Consider the following 21,783-nt stretch of genomic DNA (forward strand, 5'->3'; position numbering starts at 1 on the left):
CTTTGGCGCATTCCCCGTGAACCTGGGGTGTGGCGCACATCTCAGAAGTTCGTGGCTGCGACCCTTGGGATCTCAACATGACAGCCTAAGGACCCTGTAACACACTGGTTCCCACCCACTACACCCACCTTCGATTCCCCATTTGACGACCTTCACAGTTCTATCTTTAGGAATGTTAATGGTCTTCTGGGACGCATTAAGAGGACAGTCGTCCTCCGCTATGCCCGAAACACAACTCTTCAATCCTCATGCTGCAGGAAACCCACCTGCTGAGGACACATTGTCCCTTTCTGTGCTGCTTCAGGGTTTTCTCTCTGGCTATACGAGGGGATCCAGAGACAGCCATACTTCTACAGAAACGCTTTCCCCGGACAGTGACATCGTTCTCAGCCGACCCCCCAGGCAGGTTCAATGGAGTGGAGGGTCTCCTCACAGCGCAGGGAAGACACACAACTTTCTCATTGTCAATGTGCCACCACAGCTGTCGGCTCCCACCTTGGATGCTGTTAAAGTTGCTATCCTGGCCCTTCCATACAGTGCCACTATCATGGGGGAAGACTTTCATGGTTCCCCTACACCCTAAATGGCAACCACTATGACCAGCACACCAAGGTCCAAACAGCTCATGGACTGGATGGAATCCCTGGGCCTGTGTGGTGGCTAGAGGGTCTGGCACCCCTACGACAGGGACTACACTCACACCTCCACTGCCCATAAAACTCTTTCCTGTACTAACCTGCTGTTGCTCCCTGCAACTGACATCACTCAGGTTCAGTCCACCTCCACCCTCCGCAGGGTCATCTCAGACCACTCGCTAATAATGCTCACCCATGGAGCATCCTATGGGGCCCTACACCCGGTCCAGCACATCAATGCCTGGTACTTCACTGACTAACATTGCACTGACTTCCTTACCACAGAGTTCAAAACCGACTTTGGCACTAATCAAGGCACCGGTGCTTCGCCCAGCACACTCTGGGGAGCAGGCAAGACCACCATGAGGGGTATAGCGAGGGGCTACATCCAACATAAACAAAAGGACAAATTCCACAAGATTACAGATCTCGAAACTCAAATCCTTGACTTGGAATGCCATTGCTTGGAGGATGGCTCTGAGGCACTCCACTGCTGCACGACTCTAGCTAAGCCCTCTCTGTGGCAGATTGCCCTAGACAAGGCCCGCTGGTGGACATCAACCCAGAATGTCTTTGGACATAGGAATCTAACTGAGAAGCTGTTAAATCGTCTGGCCACCACGGATATGGCCTCCAGAATTTTCCCTCCAATCCGCAACATTCCTGTTCAAATATAATATTGCCCTGTAGAGATGGTGACTGGCTTCGCTGACTATTGCCAACTTTATACTCTGCAGCCACGCTCCTCACTTGAGTGACAAATCTTTCTTAGCAGACATTCCCCTCCCTTTATTGTCGGCAGCCTCAAGAGCGACCTTAAACTCCCCAGTCACCGTCAAAGAAACAGAAGCGGCGATAGAGGGGATGCACTCAGGGTAAACACCTTGCCCAGACATCTTTTCCATCGGATTTTACCTCTAGTTTCACAACGTACCCACCCTCCACCTTCTAGCACTCTACACTGATGCGGCTGAAAAAGGAGCCTTCTGCCAGAGTTGGACACAGCAACTGTTGTGGCCATCCCCAAATACAATCCCCCTGCGTCTCACTGTAATGCATATAAGCAGATCTCGCTAATTAATACAGAGATCAACATTTTTGCCAATTTTGTAGCCAATCTGCTTCAAGGTTTTCTCTTCTCCCTGACCAATGTAGCTTTATGCCTGACTAATGCACCCGCCATTATATTCAACATGTTTATATTGTTCTAGCTTGCACGTTTCAAGATCCCTGCACTCTCCTTTTAATTGACTTTGCAAACGTGTTTGATTCCATTGACTGGTCCTTCCTGGGAAAATGTCTTGAGTACATGTTTTTGGGAGAGACTCTAGCCCCATACAGCTCTAACCCTACAATGATATCATACCAGGATGTTCTATGTCTGTTCATTGATATAAAATGAATGAAACTGTTTATCTGTATGTTTAACAGGCCTGGTTCTAGAGGGAGGACCAGGCCCCTCCAAGGCAGTACTCTAACCCATCTAAGGCCCATTCACTAACCAAATAGAGTCTATTTGATTTATTTTGAATGCTGCACATGCTTGTCGCCAGTGCTTTCTACCCAATTGATTCACCTGGATAATAACTAGCAGTGACTATTTTGTGTGCATGTGACCGGACCATCACAATTGGAGTCACCTCTACATGTCTGGGTGAGTTAAGAGTGTGTATGGGTGTTCATTACAAGGCAAAATTGAAGCTTACTCAGTAAAAGCCTCAGGGTTATGTCAAAGACCTACTACCTACAAGTGTTTCCTTAATCCACTTGCAGTTTTACGCCCTGCGGTTACCAATATTCTTATTCTTGCAGTGCATGACAGATGTGGGCAGTGGTCTTGCTCCTGCATGGGAGCCTACTGAACAGAAGGGACGGAGGCAACCATGCTCAGAACTTGACTGCTGGGATAGGTCAGTTTGGTAATTCACATGCTGGCACTCATCTTCAGCAGCAGCAACCTCCCCCGGGCGGATGCAGACAGGGCATCAGGAATGGCTTGTGCAGCCTTCACGCCAATTGTGAACACGTGTCTTCGGCAGTTGTTACCTTCAGGATGATCAGAACACACAGATGCCTAGTGATGTTTCAAGTAGAAGTGCTTGTAATGATGACAAGTTGTATTGTCTGTATACATTCTCCTTGAGAGTATTCGTTGTTGTTCTGTGATGTATTTGAAGAATACTGTTTTTAATGATTTTAATGTGATGTTTTGAGGAATGTTTGGTGATTGTGCAATAGAAACTGACTATATATGTATATATATATATATTTATATTTTTTTTCTCCCCTAAAGCTAGTGAGATGTATGAGTTGGTGATAGAGGTATCTTTACCACTTTATTAATAGAATCCAAACCTCAAGTGTGGGGGGCGGAGATTTACATGGGCCCACAGAGACTGGATGGAAGGCAAGCAGCAAAGAACTATAGTGCGAAGGACAGAAACATAGAATGAACAGATACAATAAAAATTGTCAAGTTTAAATGTGACACTATGTGTTTGGGGGTAAAAACGAATAATATTCACAATGTAAGGGGAGCAAAAGAAATGAACAGCAAGGGCGGGAGTAGAACACCTTCCGTAAATCACTAGCGGGCAGTATTCTACCCACAGATGACAGCTGGTACACCACTAACATTAGGCCGTCCTGTGAACTCATGAAATGTGATGTCAGAGTATTTGTACAGGGTCCAAGATGAAGGCTTCGCCTATATTCAGCGACCCGTTGAAGTTACTGCTGCATAAAAACAGGAAATAAACGCCCTTATTAGTGGATTCTATTTTAAGAAGCAGACTCGCTCCCAATTTAGGTTTTCGTTCCTTGGTCGGTCTTAACTTTTAGATATTGAATCTTTAAAATGCGGATGACGACGGCTGAGGCGTGGAGGAGATGGTGTGCAGGTTCTGTTCCCTGGGTTTACACGCTGCTCAGCTGGGGGCCATCTTAAATGCATAATTCAAAATGCTCTCCAAAGGATGCAAAAGACAAACTATAATAAAATGACTAATGATGTTTCCAGTTTTCAGAGAAAACCTAATTAGCTCAGGTAAGAAACTAAGTAGGCAACAAATATACACTCGGGGATGTGAGCCATTAACAGAATGTGTCTTGAAAATGTTTTTATTATGTTTGCATAAGGCACACTGGGGGGATGCCGTTTGCTGCTCAAAAAGCCATGTCTTGAGGTGCTTTCTGAAAGTCAGGAGGTCCTGGGTCTTGCGTAGGTTGGTGGGGAGGGAGTTCCAGGTCTTGGAGGCAAGGTAGGAGAAGGATCTGCCGCCGGAGGTGGTGCGTTGGATGCGGGGGACTGTGGCGAGGGCAGCAGAGCGGAGGAGTCGAGTAGGTGCGTGGAAGTTTACTCGTATGTTGAAGTAGGCTGGTCCAGTGTTGTGGAGGGATTTGTGAGCGTGGATAAGGACTTTGAAGATGATCCTTTTGCTGATGGGCAGCCAGTGAAGGGATCTAAGGTGAGCGGAGATGTGTTCGTGGCGTGGGAGGTTGAGGATGAGACGTGCGGCTGTATTCTGGATTCGCTGGAGTTTTTGCTGAAGCTTGGCTGTGGTACCAGCGTAGAGGGCGTTTCCATAGTCTAATCTGCTGCTGATGAGTGCATGGGTGACGGTTTTTATGGTTTCAATGGGAATCCATTTGAAGGTCTTCCGTAGCATGGGAAGGGTGTTGAAACAGGAGGACGATATGGTGTTGATTTGCTGGGCCAAGGAGAGATGAGTCTAAGATGATGCCGAGGTTGCGTGCGTGGGTGGAGGGTGTTGGGGGTGGTGGGGGTGGTCCTAGGGCGGTGGGCCACCAGGAGTCGTCCCATACTGTCTTGTTGGGGCCGAAGATGATGATTTCTGTTTAGTTAGAGTTGAGTTTGAGGTGGCTTGCTGTCATCCATTTGGCGATGTCGAGGAGTCCGGTTGGAGGTTTTTCTTGGCGGTGGAAGGGTTCCTGGTGAGGGAGATGATGAGCTAGGTGTCGTCTGCGTACGAGATGATGGTGATTCCGTGGGGGCGGAGAATGTTGGTGAGTGGGGCCATGTAAATGTTGAAGAGGGTAGGGCCGAGGGAGGATCCTTGGGGGACCCCGCAGATGATCTTGGTTGCTGGGGACTGGAAGGGAGGGAGGCGGACTCTCAGTTCTTTCGGCGAGGAAGGAGGTGAGCCAGTCGAGGGCCTTGTGCCGGATTCCTGCGTCATAAAGGCATGCGCAGAGGATTTGGTGGCATACAGTGTCGAAGGCTGCGGAGAGGTCCAGGAGGATGAGGGCGATGGCCTCGCCCTTGTCCACTCTGGTTCTGATGTCGTCAGTGCAGGCGATGAGGGCGGTCTCAGTGATGTGGCTCTTGCGAAATCCAGACTGGGAGGCGTCAAGTGCGTTGTTTTACTCTAGGAAGTGAGCCAGTCTGGCGTTCACTATCTTCTCAGCGATCTTGGCGGGGAAGGGGAGGAGAGAGATGGGGCGGTAGTTCGTGAGGTCTTCCGGGTCTGCTTTGGGTTTTTTGAGGCGCGCCTTGACTTCGGCGTGCTTCCAGGTGTCTGGTAAGGTTGCGGCGTCGAAGGAGCTGTTGATTACGGCGCGGAGCTGGGGAGCAATGATTGGGCTAGCCTTGTTGAAAATGTGGTGGGGGCAGGGGTCTGTGGGGGAGCCTGAATGGATGGAGTTCATGTTTTTTTTTCGGTTTCTTGGTCGTCGGTAGGGGTCCAGGTGTGTAGTTGATTGGTGTGGGGGGAGGCACTGTGCTGTTGGTCATGTCGGTGGTGGCGGTGACGGTGGGTGCGGATGGTATGAAACTGTCATGTATGTCTAAGATTTTGAGGTGTAAGTGGTTGGAGAGGGAGTTGCAAAGGTTTTGGGTGTGAGGGGGTCGATGGTGCTGGATTTGGGTTTAGTGAGCTCTTTGACGATGGTAAACAGTTCCTTGCTGTTGTGTGAGTTACTATCTATGCGTTCTTTGTAGTAAGACCTTTTGGTGGTCCGGATGAGTTGGTGGTGTTTTGCGTATGGTTGTTTTGAGGGTGGAGAAATTGTTAATGGAGGGTTCTTGGCGCCATGCTTTCTCAGTTTTGCGGCATTCAAGCTTGGAGGCTTGGAGTTCAGTGGTGAACCAGGGGGCGGTCTTGATGGTGCGGGTGTTGTTGTTACTTTTCAGTGGGGCGAGGGAATCTGCGCAGGTTGTTAGCCATTTTGTGAGGTTGTGGGCAGCAATGTTGGGGTCGTTGGTGATGGGGGTGGAGCTTGTGTGAGCTTGGCGTTCAGGTGTTCTAAGGGTATCTTGTCCCACATTCGGTAGGGTGTGGTGTGTTGGTGGTGGGTTGGGGGTTTCGTGAAGGAGAAGTGGACGCAGTGTTTGTCGTTCTAGTGGAGATCAGTGGTGTGGGTGAATTTGACGTGGTTGCTGGAGGTGAAAATTGCATCAAGCGTGTGTCCTGCTGAGTGAGTGGGTGAGGTGACCAATTGTTTGAGTCCTCGGTTCGTGAGGTTGTCTAGCAGGGTTGTGGAGTTGCGGTCGTGGGTGCTTTCCAGGTGAAAGTTGAGGTCACCAAGGAGAATATAGTCTGTGGAGGTGAGGGCGTGGGAGCTGATGGTATCAGCGATGGCATCACAGAAAGGGGGGCGGGGTCCTGGTGGTCTGTAAATGAGGGTAGTGTTGGGGTTTATGTGAATTAAGAAGTGTAGGGGTTCTGCGCTGTCTAGGGTGTCGTGGGTGTTGGTGGAGATTTTGATGGTGCTTTTGTGTATGATGGCAATGCCTCCTCCTGGTTTGTTTATGCGGTCTCTACGGGAGATTTTGTAGCCTTCTGGGATGGCTATGGCTATGTCTGGTTCTGATGAGGGGTTCATCCATGTTTCTGTGAGGAGGGCGATGTCAGGGGAGTGTGTTGTGATCAGGTCCCAGAGCTCGATGGTGTGCTTGTGGACGGAGTGGGTGTTTAGGAGTATGCAGTTAAGGTGGTTGCGGGGCTGTTGTTGTGGTGCGTGCTGGTGTTGTTGTAGTGCGTGCTGGTGTTGTTGTGGTGCGTGTTGATGGTGTTGTGGTGCGTGTTGATGGTGTTGTGGAGCGTGTTGATGGTGTTGTGGAGCGTGTTGATGGTGTTGTGGAGCGTGTTGGAGTTGTTGTGGAGCGTGTTGGAGTTGTTGTGGAGCGTGTTGGAGTTGTTGTGGAGCGTGTTGGAGTTGTTGTGGAGCGTGTTGGTGTTGTTGTGGAGCGTGTTGGTGTTGTTGTGGAGCGTGTTGGTGTTGTTGTGGAGCGTGTTGGTGTTGTTGTGGAGCATGTTGGTGTTGTTGTGGAGCATGTTGGTGTTGTTGGAGGTTAGTGGGAGTGCAGGAGAAGCGGCATGCGTGGCATGTGAAAGGTCTGTGTGTGTGCTTGGGGTTGGCCTGAGCGCAGACGGGGTGCTGTCCTGGGTTGGGGGTGTGGAGTTTGGTGGAGGAGTAATGCTGCCTCAGGGGGGGGGGTCGGAGCAGCGAGGGCCAGGGGGACCGGTGCTGGGCGTGGTCCAGGCGCAGACGGGCTCGCCTCTGGCGCACCTGCTGCGTGTGGCCCCACAGTGGCCGCCATTAAGAGGGGGAGGTGGGAGGGAGGAGCAGCTGGGAAGTGGGAGGGAAGAGGCCAATGGGTGCGCAAGGGGGGCGGGGCCGCAGGGATCAATAGACCGGCGAGAGCCAGTAGAAAACAGGCGAGCACACAATAGGGCGGAAAAACGAAAAGGACTACAAAAATGGCACAGGGGCAGAATACAGCAGTAAACAAAACGAAAAAACGATATGTACCAACGAAATAAAACGAAATGCAAAAAACTGAACAACCAGATATGCCTACCACTAGGCACTAGGGATGAGGCGCAGGCAGGTGCCTGCGGGTGGTGGAGGGCCTCGAACTCTTATCCCTGGCGGCAGAAGGCGGGATCACGGGCACGGAGGTGGCTGGTGGAGCCAAGTGGACTCCTGGCCAGAACCAGAGAAAACCTAATTAGCTCTGAGGTAAGGTAATAAGTAGGCAACAAATATACATCCGGGGATGTGAGCCATCAACGGAATTTGTGTCTTGAAAATGTTTTTATTATGTTTGCATAAGGCACATTGCTCAGCCCAATTGCAGCAGGAGCGTGGAGGGTCATGTTTACTCTACAAAAAACAAGCATTTGCAATACAATAGGTCTCTCATTTGCTTGAGTAAGAGCTACTGGCATTGTAAATTCATAACTGGACTTTTCTTGCCACATAAATTGGTCAACCCCGCCTCATTATTCGGTCTTTTACTGCCACATAATTCCAGTGGCCCTGCATATAACTAAAGCACTTCCATTTGCCTTCTTCCTCTATCTACAGCCCAAAACGAAAATGCTGGCATTTAGCATCCTTATTTAAATATGCCATGCTAATTCCAATAGAATACCTTTTTCACCACCCCACCATCAGAGTTGCTGACTGGCTAACACAATTCCCCCAAAAAAGACACAAGATAGCCACGGAGGAGTAACGAGCAAAAATAAACTAGAAAGGTCACCCAAACATATCAAGAGTGTTCAAACAGACATAGTGTAATAAGGATGTTAAGTTGGCCTGAATTATGGTCATAATTGCAATAACGAGAGATTAATAAAAACATATACAATTATCATATAAACCCAATAAAAACCTTTATCATAAATAAACTTTTGGCATTAGACTGTAATGCTCTGAACAGCCCCTAGAGAACACCACAATGAAAATAGCATTTGTAAGAAACATGGTCATGTAACCATATAGTTAGACCCTAGAGGGCTAACCACATGAAAAGAAAATGACCAAAAGTAATGCAGCGTAACCATATATTTATCCCATTAAGAGCATAGTGCATTACACATTTTCAGGGCTAGCAGGCCTACTGCTATTACAAACAAGACCCTTAAAACACAAACTACTCTCAGCTGTAAAACAAAAGTTCCAGCCATGAGAGAGATTAAAAAGACACTGAATGGTGGGAGGGATTATTATTTTGGGGTCCCCACTAACCTAGCGTGGGGACCCAGAGATGATCTAGACACAAAGAGCATGTTGTGGTGAAAGAAGCTGGTCCCATATTGCTTGGACCAACACAGGCTAAGTTATGAGCAAAAATGTTTTGTAAAAGAATGCACTGCAAAGTATTATGAGACCAAGTGAATATTCTAGTATGTTGACTACAATGCTCAGAACAGCCCCTAGAGGAGACAACAATAACATTTGTAAGAAACATGGTCATGTAACCATATAGTTAGCCCCTAGAAGACGTAACCACATGAAAACATAATGGTAGAATGTAATGCTGTGTAACCATATAATTAGCCCCTAGAGGGCATAGTGCCTTACACAAGTCAGGCCTAGCAAGCCTACTGCAATACGAAGGCTGTTAGAAGACAAACTACTCCCAGCTAACCTAGAGTGGGGACTAAACAGAAAGTGTGTGTTGTGCTGAACATTTTGGTGGTGATCCCATTGTCCTAGGACCACCAGATGCTGAGTTATGGGCAAAACTGTTGTGAAAAAGAACGCTTGCAAAACATTATCGGTCGAGTTTTTCCGAGTGTAGTGAATATTGTAGTATCTGCTCTCCCACCTTGTCGAGAGAGCCACATTGCGGATTTCTCTTATTTTAAAGTAAAGCATTTATCAATTACAAGTGTTTTTAGGAAAGCTATGGAGCGCAAAGGGGAAAGCCAAAAGAAAGGACACTGATTAGGTAACTGTGTGAACAGTGTGACCAGCGCTCTAACACCGCCGATGGAGTTCACACTGTTGCTGCTGTGAGGCCATGGCCGCCATGGAGCACAAAGGAGAGAGACAAAAGTAATAAAATAGTTCACCTGTGCTGAAGTATATTGGCAATCATGCAATTATCCATGTAACAGAGTCAATCTACAAGGCGGTAACAAAACTGCCCCAAGGCGGAACAAACGTAAAAGCATTTACCAATGACATCAAGGGATTTTTGAAAGTCAAGCCCACAAACGAGTGAAAGTGATGGGTGTGCAATGAGCGTGATTAAAAGCCCACAGATATATAACAACAGGTCGGAAAGCACTTGTACGCTCGACCTAATGACAGGCAAATTAGCTTGCAGAGAATAAAAATCATTCATTTGATGCATGTGGGCATCTTTTTAGAAGCTCAGACATTACCCACTGAGTTCAACTTCAATGCCCTGACTCCTCTGGTTGAGAGGTGAATATTTCACATTCATCTTCTGATGCACAGTGAAACTTGAGACCAATAAGATTGTGCATCTATGATTTATAAAATGCCATCATTTTTTGTCATGGAAGTATTTAATCACAAAATGCCTGCCCATGGAAGTGGTATTCTCCCCCCCCCCCACAGACAAAAAAACCAAAATAACATAAAGGCCCTCATTATTACCCAGGCGATCTTCTGACCGCCAGGGCCACTGTAGTGGTCTCACCACCGACGGGCTGGCTGTGAAGCCCGCTACAATATGAGTGTGGTGGGTTGGCCTCTGCCAACCCACCATATCCCCGCTTGTACCATCAGGGTGGTTGGACCCACTGGGCCTGACATTAGCATTTCTGACCCGGCGGTCCAATGAGGACTTCCGGTGGCACCTAACTCCTCAACTGCTGCATAGATTTTACACAGCACAATGTCCCTCTTGCCCCAAATGATGAGGAGGAGCCGGCGGCATCCCTCCACATGACTTGGCACTGTGATAAATTGCTTAATTATTGGGCCAGAGTACTGCATGAACTTCGGGAAATAATGCGGGTCCAAAAAGGAACCTCGATCACACATTGCTTGCTGGGACTGTTACCAACCCCAAAACTAGAGTTTTTACACAGCCCGGTGTCCCGCTTGCCCCAAATGTGAGGTGGAGCTGGCAGCATCCCTCCACATGACTTGGGACTGTGATAAATTGCTGAATTATTGGGCCAAAGTACTGCATGAACTTCAGGAGATAATGCGGGTCCAAAAAAGGTACCTCGATCACACATTGCTTGCTGGGACTGTTACCGACCCCAAAACGAGAGTCAGATGAAACATAGGCTCGCCATGTTGGGGTTAGTGCTGACTAAGTGGTGCATAGCCGTCCACTGGAAACGTACTGGTCCGCCTGCTCTAGACACATTGCAGGCAGACCTGCATGAATGGGGAGTGGCAGAGGAGCGGTGGTTGCAACTGGTGCGCACGGGGGAGAATGCGGAGAGAGACCTAGAGATATGAGGTTATATGTTAGACTGTTTGGTGGCAGAGGAGCCATGGCCCACTATGTCTTCTGAGCGCTCACCGGATGTGGATTTGGTGACTCCCTCAGAGGACACAGAAATGTTACCTAGAACTGTAGATGGTGTGTCTGCCAATGTCAGTGACTGACAGGGGAATGCAGTGCAGACTCCTTGGGCTGGCCCCTAGTGATCCCCCCCCGCCCTTTTTCTCCATGTCCCTCGTTCTCTTGGGGTGGGGCTCCCTCCCACGTCTTTTCCCCTGGTCTCCCCTCTCTTATTGAGGAGGGGGTTCGGGAGACAGGAGCAAATAATGGATATCTGCTGCCGCTGCTGTTGATCTACTTTTTGTTAACAATGTTAATTTCCTTGATTGTTAATTCTTTGATTAGGTAACAAACTTAAAAAGCAATGCAGGTGTGGTTTCACATGTTGTTTATCAGAAATGAACTTGGGCAGTACAGCTGTGCGCTGGATCTGCATTGGCTATTGTAGAGGGTCCTCAGCCCCATCTATTATTTGATTACAGGCCAAATTAGATTGCATCGATTTATTTTATGTAACACAGACGTGTGTACTGTCCTACTGTAAACTATGCAACTGCTAAATAAACACAAGTTAGAAAAAAAAAATACAGCATTGCTCCTCTTCCCAGAAAATACACTGCCACGCATAAGGTTCTGACCTTAGAACAGCCCTGAGGTGTGCATTACCAAAGATTAACATAATCCACCCTTGTTTCCTCAGTTATCTATTGTATAACACCAAAACCTCAGACATTGCCCAGAGAGACAGAAGAAACACAGCTGAGACCCCAATAACTTCTTTGTGTTTATATACTCTGGTGCGCATCCATCCTTTGCCTTCTGACTTGGGCAGCAGAATTGAGGGCTCCTCCAGAGGTGAGGCACCATGACTTTGCATAAAGTGTGAGGAGACAATGAGAGACCAGTGTCCTTTTCACAGTGCCATTTTTATTCACTTTGATTGACAAAGCCACATTAACCAGTGTAGAGTACTCTTTCCATTGTTTTATGGAGAACCACATTTAGTTATTCATTTGCCGTATTTATAGAGCACATGTACACCAAGGATGAGTACAAAAGTCAAGGGTATGCCCTCCAGTGTAGGTAGAGCCATGATAACTTAGGCCAAACCTAGCCCTATCACAATTCTAAGGAATAGGAAAGATGTTCTCAACCCAAAGGTAGAAACTACTAACCAAAGCTAGCAGATCCTTGAAAATTAAGAGGAGAAAAAAAAAAACAATCAGGGAGAAAAAAAAACAATCAGCTGTGTGGAGAAGGTACATTTGTATCTCAGAGGTTAAGAGTGATTGAGCCTGGATTTGTGATCTAACATGTCTCGAGAGTAGAGCAGAGTGCGAGTAGTCAAAAGCAACTGAATACCACCAGAAGTGACCAGAAATACTAACTCTGCAATCCAGGCAGAAACCTTAGAGGAAATGCATGGACATAAAGACTTATAAAGAAAGTGTTATGCTGTAATATTGGACAGGACTCAGTTTCCAACCCGCTGGTATAGATATGGTGCCCCAGCTCCGTGCCTGATTCACCTTTCAGGAAGACTAGACCATGACAGTGCCAGGGAAGCACTGCTAACAAGGGAGTTAAGCAAATAAAATAACTAGAAGGAAGAGAAACAAGTTCAAACGACGTTAAAAACAGAGATTCTCACAAACTGTAAAATGAAATCAAGCTAATAATGGCTTGCATCCCCATAATGACACGGACCAACAATGATTTACTTAGCAAGTGAAGCCTTCAATCTCTACAGGCCTACACTGTCTCTGCCTGACCGACCTAAAGGTTAGGTCCCAATTGAGATTTTGTTTAAATTGAAGAACACTTTCTTACTTCATCATATACTTTTATGCGGCAAGTTGCCATAAAAAGGTTATCACGTTATAAACAACAGTTAACGAAACGAAATATAAAAACTTGATGCAAACACAATACATTACAAAGTACAAACCATTCCTACAAAGTTTTTAAAATTCATCTAAAAATATTCTAGCATTAAACAGGTATTTAGACAACACAGCAAACTAAGGCCAAAAGATAGATCACAAGCGAACAGGGCATCTACTTGTTTCCTCGTTTTAAAGCCTTACTAATGTAACTGATTACAGCAGAACAAATGAGCTGCGTTTCTAGACAATGTAAAAATAACAGGCCTGCCATACGCGATGTTGGGCGATTATCACGCAGTAGAGGACGCAGAAATTGAATTTTCGGTGTGGTATAAAAGCTGCAGAAAAGGCTAAAATAAATGATGGATTGCTGTGAAGAACGGTCACAGGCAGCATGGCAGGGAAGAAACCCAAGTGCCACGCTCTGGAAAGGCCACCAGAAAGTATGCTGTGCCAAGTCTAAAATGGATCAGATAAAAATCTGTTTATTTTTATCTATCCAAGCAATTATTGTTCCGTCCCATGTGCAATTGCATTTGCTAAACGACGGAGGACCGACTACATTGTTACCAATCTAGAACATCTGGCAGCATTTAAATGTTCATAAAATAAAGCTTTTACTTTTCTCTTGGAATTATTGTTTATTTCGTTCGGACAATAGAATAAGTTTGGAGTTTCCTACTTATTATATTGGTCCATTCCTTTTTTTTCCTCTAATGAAACACGGACACTGAAAAGTTCAGCTTTTAATAAGGAACAATAACTTATTATGGGGCCTTTACAGTAACAGGCTGCAGGTCAGTGCACATATTCTTTAATGTTTCAGTTTTCCAAAATTCTTATGTTACCTAATGCGCCCCTTTTGTTTGACAGCTGTTAAAATGGTGTTGTTAATAAACTATGAAGCTGACCCTCTCCAAAAGAGAACAATTATGCTTATCCTGCTAAGAGTGTGATTACAAGTCGTAGGGAGGGATATCCCTGTGTGAGCTACCACTGACCGATTACAACTGGCCCAGTATTCTAGCTCGCATATTTCCCCAAGTCTGAGAGCAACAGCCCTGATTTCATCCTCAGAAAAATCCAGCTGTTAAAATGACATGTCAGTGTGACCCCCTCCCCCGCCCTCCGCACCCACACAACCCTCTCCTAAAGCATGGAGGAGCAGGAAACCTCCCCACCCCAACTGACCCCAGTATCCCTGTCCTCTGCCCCCCCCCCCACCCCCACACACACACCACCTGGGAGTGGAATTGTCTCCGGAATGAGAATCTCCCATGCGGATAGGTACCCAGATATTCCAGGGGACAAAAACTAAGAACATTCGGATTTAGGCGTGGGGTCATCAGCCAGAAACTTCAATTCCATCGGAAACTTCCATTCCTGCCACTTGGTAACCCCTTATGTAAAACTAAGCCACTTGCAATCAGGGCTAAAGTGGCCTCTTAAAGCCACTAACCTCAAAATTACCTATTCATGCAGACTATTAAAATCTGCTTTCTGCAGTAGTTCTCGTATGAGCTCAAGTATTTTTGTCTGGCTGTTTTTCCTTTCATTACACGAAAAATATATTACTGTCTTAGGAGAAAAGGAAATAGGAGTCCTTCAAGAATGTTTTTATCCAACAAGTCCACCCAGAGGTGTGTCTCAACAAAGTTGCCTAAACAGAGAAAGGCTACCAGTGGCCTGCAATCCGAGAAGAGAGCAACGAGGAAACTTGTCAACCTTAGGAATCTCAAAAAACATGTTAGCCTGGTTGATGCAGTGTTGACAGTCCTTCTAGTCACCTTGAAACGTAAAACCGGAGGGCACAGAATCCAATGAAAATGAATTAATCGCCAAGCAGAGAAACAGGTTCACTAAAATGTGAGACTCAATGCAATTAACTGAAGTATGAGTGAGGGGTGATTTCATTTTTGGTCGCTTAACAGTAAACCTTGGACTGCCCTTGGAACAAAAACCCTACGACTGTTGAGATCGTGCTGAGTAACATCAACGCAAAGCCATTCAGTGTCCCAGATAGGAAGAGCATTACCAACCTCGTAATCAGCTACATAGTAAGGATGTACATATTTTGAACCATTCATGCATAAAATAAGAGCCTTTGATGCACTAAAATTACTGCAATGGGAAATAAGAAACCTTGAAAAATATACAGAGCACAGCTAACCCTTCTATTTGCAGGAATTAATAATGATACCAGTGATTACCACTGGATTTGGCTACAGGGGGAAGTGGAAAATGTATCTATTAATGTATTTGTAAAGTGTGCCATGCAATATGTAGGCAGCTAAGAGTACTTTCAGTGGCAGGACACGAAGACTACAATCTCAAGGTTGGTACCCGAGGATGAGACTGGAAGCTGTTTAACTCCAATAGAATAACAATTCTCCAAGTGATGGCAGCAGGTATTAAGGTCAAACTTAAAGAAGGTGTGAACTGGCCTTTGAATGATTACTTGGGGATTGGTCTTGAATATCTGACCAAAAGGACATGACAGTCGATCTAGGACAAAGGTGAATAATTTATCTTGTGACAATGTGAATGTAGTAACAATAGAAGCTTGGCTGTTGAGTTGTTTCCAAGGCTGTAGCTGGAGTTTTAAGGTGGAAGGCAAGATTACTGGTTGATGGAAAAACATATTACCTCTAATAGCTGGTACTGTTTTCCCATTGGAATTAAGAGCCCTCTAGAGGCAAAAACCACTCATCATAAAACAGATAGAAGATAAGCTAAAAAGCAGGTCCACTATTGCACTGGAGCATCACATTCCCCATCCATGGCTCGTGATATCTTCAAAGTAGGGCTCTAAGATTTCTCTTTTTACTGGTTTGTATAGGTAAATAATGGCAGAAAAATATCTATTTTCCCGTCTGTATTTATTTTTATACATGGAAAAAAATACAGAAAATTGTTTTTCTTTTGGATGCTTCTCACTACTGTCAATCATGACTGCTAGATCAATAACTGTACAAATCGACAGTGACTTTCAAAAAGGTAAACAAATTTTCTAATGAAGCTTCAATATCTGAAGTAGAACAGCTGTTTAAGCTGTTCTGCAATGCGAATGTTTTCAGAGGACTGTATTGTACTGTAAATGGCTAAAACCCATTAAACATTCAAACATAATTAAACGTTTGTAGGTTGAATACATGTGGAAATATACCCATTATAGCTTCATTTGTTACACTATGCACAATATAAATATGGATGAATATAGATAAAATTAGCAACAAATAAATATGAATAAATACAGACGGAAATGTCAAAAGAAATAAATGTCTTGACACTGGGAGCTCTCTTTGTATCATCCTAAGAGGTAAGGCAGGCTGGAACAAGAGACAAAGGGCCTGATTACAACTTTGGAAGAGGTGTTAATCCGTCCCAAATGTGACGGATATACCACCAGCCGTATTACAAGTTCCATAGGATATAATGGACTCGTAATACGGCTGGTGGTATATCCGTCACATTTGGGACGGATTAACACCTTCCTCCAAAGTTGTAATCAGGCCCAAAATCTTTTCTGAGGGTCTAAAGTTTTGGCACTTTATCTTAAAGCTAAGATAGGCTAGGAGGGTCTGTATGTTTGATGTGGTTTGGGAAAGAGAACTGAGCCTATTTGCTAGCTACTTTGCAGTCTGGGTAACAGACAAATCTAAACATTACCACCATTCACAAAGGAATGAGCAGGTGAACCCTTGCAAAAGAGATCACACTGCCTGAATGAGCTGGGACAAGTCCGAACACAACATTCAATACCAGAGGTAGAAAATGAAGCAGGTCCAAAAAAAAACAAAAAAAAAAAAAAAAAACACCACAGCAACTTCCAGCATTCGATAAAAACCTAAAACCACTGAGAGAGAGCGAGGGATTGTCAGCCATGTACTTTGCTTTCTTCAATTACATTTTCTTTGTAAACAATGGACCACCTCTTTAATTCCTCCTTCTTCAATGGGGCTTCTGCAGACCCTTTGGTTTGTTTTTTTGTCTTTCAGGTCTTTACACCACCTGTCAACCAGCCATCTCGCATCCCTCCCCTTCCTTGCCAGCAGTGCTTTAATTGTAAAATAATAAACAGCGGTGCCCAAAGATTTCTTAGGAGCCTGTAGTTGGCGATGAAAAATGTAGGGGTAGCTGAATACCAAGGCTACATGGTCTTGATTCCACTTCATGCCTCTTTCACCCTCCAGACACCCACTGCCCCATTATCTTGCTCCAATAGTTTTTTTTATTCCCTGCTTTCTCAAAATGTCACTGTTTTTCCATCCTTCTCCTCATTTTTTCCACTTGTTGTGTTTTTCTCTTCCTTGCTGTGGATCAAAGTCTGTTGAGGTAAAATAAGTACTGGTCCCCAAAAATGGTGGTGATGGGCCCTACGTGCCACCACCGGCTCAAATTATGCACTGCTTGCCAGTCCATAAACTCGCCCCACCCCAACCAGGCACAGGACAGGCTAGACAAATACATCACCCTCTAGTGTGAAGCAAATCAGATGTTCCAGCATATCTGACTCACCATGTGACTATCATCTACAGCTCTTGGTCACAGAACAATCTGCTTAGCTGCTCTTATCTTTGGAGAGAGATGCCAACTATGCCTATGGTTCATGTTCTGGCCGGCCTGCCTCCTTGATCCATCAGAAAGTGAAACCCTTTCTCCAGCATGAAGACAACCCATTCTGATAGCTTACAGACGTAAGGCTATAGTGCCTAGAATGAAATCTGTCCAAAATGCTGCCAGCAGTCAAATTCATAGAATCACCAGCTTGTAAATAAAAGATGGCCCGAGTGAAACAATTAGGTTCTCATTTGGATGGCACAAGGGTACAAATAAATCCAACTTGGAGACATAACCCACAGGAAAGTGCCCAGGAAAGCAGCTACTCATCAACTGATGTGCCATGTGCTACAGAAGAAAAACCTAGAGACCATTTACCACCTTCAGTATGTGGCAGTAAAAAACAGAAATTGGCAGAATTAACAGGTTCTTATCAGTCATCAACAGACGTAACTAATAACAGGTAGTAGAACGGCATGAACTAACAAAGGTAAGACGCGGTGCAATAACGCTTACTACCGCTATCCCCCCACAGCTACCAATCACTGCATTGTATATCAAAAAAGTACCAGGAAAGATTTAGCTACATATCTTCCAGTGCTCATACCGACAAGCAGGGACGTACTGTAATTATATTTCATGCCCCTGGGTACACAATGAAGGCCCTCAAGATTTTGTGCCAACGTCATCAATAAAAGGGATGTATGCTGGTAAGCCAGAAGCAAGTGACCTTTAACCATTAGAATGATGCCGAAGAGGTGCGATGGTGCCTCGTGATATGATGAAGCAAGGAAGAACTAGCAACATGGCTCAACACATATCAGCATTACCTGGACAAATTACAGTAGGGTACTGAGAAAATAAAGTATTAAAAAAATTGCTGGCAAAGCCAACAGGCTTTAAAGTCACACTTGAGCGTTGACAACAGCAATACAAAACATGCTTGCCGAAAACAATTGTGTAAAAAAATATTTTATGCATTCAATGTATGTATGAGAAAGAATGAAAAGTCTTATGATAGAGTGCACTTCTCAAGAGAAAAATAGTTCACTTTACATTCCAGTGCAAGGGGGTAGGATACACCGAAAAAGCCAATAAAAAATGTATACCAAAATACTACTAGAGTGGTGAGCCAACATGTGAATGGCAAGGTCTCGACCCCATGACTGAAGGGTCCAGGGTCAAAAAAGCTATTAGTTGAATGAAGCTAAACCAAAGCCCCATGCAGTACATATATAATACAGGATGTGCGCCGTAAATGGTGTATTATTTACACGTTAGACCTAAAAATGAACCAAGGGAAGTCGATGGGGCGAAATCAGATGCGGCTCGGACACTGGTGAAAACAAGCCATGAGAAAAAACCTCCGGCCTGCTCCAGCAGGAACAAGCTGCCCGTGTTTACTGCTCAAAACGAGTTTTTAAATGCAAAACAACCGCCAATGCAGGTCAGTTGCATTGCCTTAAAAGAGGAAGTGTGCAACGTGCACTCGGTTATATTTGTCCCAAGCAGCCTCTACACCCGCCCAGACAGGCTTACCAATGACAGCACATGCTGGAGCAGGGCTTGGTGAAATGAGTTTCCTCAAGGCAGCTAGAGGTGGGCGAGCCACTTAAAGCCCGATGCTGGCTCGACACAGATGCCAGGCTCTAGTTCAGCTCAAGGTCCTCTTGGAATACCGAGCCAAGCTGTTTTTTTTTTTTACCTGACACCCTCGGTTTATCGTCGTGCACAAAGTTAAAAACAAATCGTTAACATTTGAGGTAAAAAGGAGACACATATAGATACACATTTATTGGCTGATTTGTACAAAGTGAAATCGGAAAACCTAGGATTAGTCCCGACTTACCCCGTTTAACCAAACTGCAATCTCGGGAAAATATTTTATATCACCAATCCCCCTTTGCCTTCATTCCCTCTCAATGAACATATAATGTGATATATTATTATTGTCAAAGCTGCAGTGTGTTAAAGAAATGTGCTTTTCTAATTCTGAAGATACTATCATATTTTTCATGATGTTTACCACGATTGACACGGCAGATATTTCCAGCGCACTGCATGGGCTCTTAGAGCCAAAGCCTACCCTTAGCTCAGGTCGAGTCTCCCTGTTTATTTGTTGACTCGTCCACCGCTAAAGGCAGCAGGTGGCACAGAGAGTCCGTCTTCCCTTATGTCGGTAAGTCACCCTGAGAAATGTTTTGTGAAGTCAACATAGAAGGTAAACTCTTCAATGGTGCCTCTTCAAAAATGTTTGCCAAACACTTTACATTTTTTCACGCTACTCCAACATAATACAAACACACCAATAGGTGCGTGAGAGTACCATATATAATTTCTCCTCCAAATAAGCTGCCAAGACTGCGCCAATCGGTGTCCTCTCACATGGGTATGTAGGGTGGCTCAATATGAACTTGAAAACGGTGAATAAACGTGCCGACGCAGAAATCTGATGGTTCTTTACTTGAAGGGATATGAGGTGATATAACGAGGATAAACAATTATACACAAGAATCAGCATCATTTTTTTTGGTACAGGCGGGTCAGAGAACCACCAAAGTGTGACATGAACGGCAAGGGTGAACACTCCATCCACAAGCACAGAACTTCTTTCCCTGACAGCTTTTATTAGGGGCTCAAACATGTCCACTGCCAGTCTAGAACCCCTGCTGCTGCCCTCAATACCGTACAAGTGTAAACATCCCTCTCTGAGGCTGCCGCTGGCTGCAGGAAGGTACCAGGCTGTGTTTCCACGGGGGACTACAGAGACAGCTTAAATGTAGCAGCCAGAACTGGTCTTCACACTGTGCCCCTCCCGACCCAGCACCTCTTTACCTGGCATCTGCAGACGATGTCGGCGTCCTGGGCCAGCAGGTCAACCACTTTGCCCTTCCCTTCATCCCCCCACTGTGCGCCTAGCACCACCGTCACCCGATTGCCCACGTCTCCAGCGGAGAGGATGGTGGCTGGGCAGCAGTCGCCATTGGACAGCGGGACCGGCGAGGTTACGGCAGAGCAGGAGGACATGGCTGGCTGTGATCGCTGCGGCAAAGAAGGGGGAAGGAGCGCAGGCAGGGCTCAGGCTTCACTTCCCACCGCTGGGCACGCCTCCTGCTCGCCGGTGTGTCACTAAGAGACGCACGGGCACCACCTAGCGGCCGCCGGAAGCCGCGCACCCTCCGGGGGCCGGCGTGATTCACAATGGACTCTCCTCTGAGAGATCAGGGTGCCCCCTGCCCCAGCTGACATCAGTATACTCAGTGCTTTAAATGGGCCGGTACTGAGTACCGGCACTTTTTTTTTTATAGGAGAGAGTACCTGCACCTTTCAAGAAAAACGTAATACTTTCAATTGTAGAGTACTTCCCAGAAACAGGTAAGCATTGAGTATACTGTATTACAGTGTGGAACTGCCAAAAGGACTATCTAAGAGGTCAATTTGTGGGACTTTACTTCATGGGCCCGATTTTAGTGCCGAATCCCTGGTATTACCACATACTTTGAAGAAAAAGCAAAAAGAACCCACCTCCTATAGAGGTTCCGTCAGGAATCCTGAAAAAGATAACGTTGAGCATAAACCATACACACATATATACAAACCAAACTATTTCAAATAATGTATAGAATGAATTTATTACAGATAACTAATCACTAATATATGAGGGGCCGTTTTTACTTTTTCCAAAAACAAACTTCTGCTTTTGGATTTTATTTTTGGAAAAGGTAAATTATTGAAAAGCTTAATGGGCGGCTGTGATGTTTTACTGAGCCGCCTGTCAAACTTTACATTTTTTGACAACAACTACCATGAAGAACGTTCCTGCCAATGTTTAGAATTGTCCACAGGGAAAGCAGACAACTCTAAATTTGGCAGACGGCGGACCTGTGGTATGGCAGGAGTTATGTACTCCCCAATACTGAGGGACTTACCTCCACCTGCCAACCTCTAAATCAGGACCTTAGTCTGATTAGTTCAGTTGGCCAACTGTTCAAGCTAGTGTGTCCACCTGGCCAGTATTTACCAAATGGCTGGTGTTTTTATGTCAAGGCCTGTAAAAAGACAGGGAAAATCTGCACAACTGTTATATTTTCCCTTTTGAAATAAACATCAGAAACAACTAATACATGTATTAGGTACTCCCAAAAAAGTTTGAAATTGTGTATTCTATCCATAAATATTTATGAAAGGCAGATCTCATATGTTAAAAAAGAATGCAGAGGGGGCGTGGCTTGCCCGCTAATGGCATAGGACATCGATTGTCCGAGCTCCTACCTCTTGTGGGCCCTAAAGCAACTGTAAGTTTGATTTCCGGCTTGAAACCACTCACAGCTGCGCCGGGGCAGCTTCTGCATCAGGACAACCTCACCATGAGCACAGTGGGCGACCTCCTGCCAGTCAACCGTGCTGTGACAGTGTTGTATATCCCTGTGTTAATAAATAGTTAAATGCAGTGCAT

At 45.5% G+C, this 21,783-nt stretch overlaps 1 protein-coding gene across 1 annotated transcript in view; it reads right to left on the reverse strand.

Moving 5' to 3' along the window:
* ADSS2 (adenylosuccinate synthase 2) overlaps positions 1–20,472 on the reverse strand; it is a 236,387-nt gene extending 215,915 nt beyond the window's left edge. Inside the window, exon 1 of the mRNA XM_069234457.1 lies at positions 20,163–20,472. Within this exon, the coding sequence (XP_069090558.1) occupies positions 20,163–20,354 (192 nt within the window). The 5' untranslated portion in view covers positions 20,355–20,472. The remainder of the gene's footprint in view (positions 1–20,162) is intronic.
* Between the last annotated feature and the right edge of the window lie 1,311 nt (positions 20,473–21,783).

The sequence above is a fragment of the Pleurodeles waltl genome, chromosome 5, assembly GCF_031143425.1.
Source record: "Pleurodeles waltl isolate 20211129_DDA chromosome 5, aPleWal1.hap1.20221129, whole genome shotgun sequence".
In the NCBI taxonomy this organism is placed as follows: Eukaryota; Metazoa; Chordata; class Amphibia; order Caudata; family Salamandridae; genus Pleurodeles; species Pleurodeles waltl.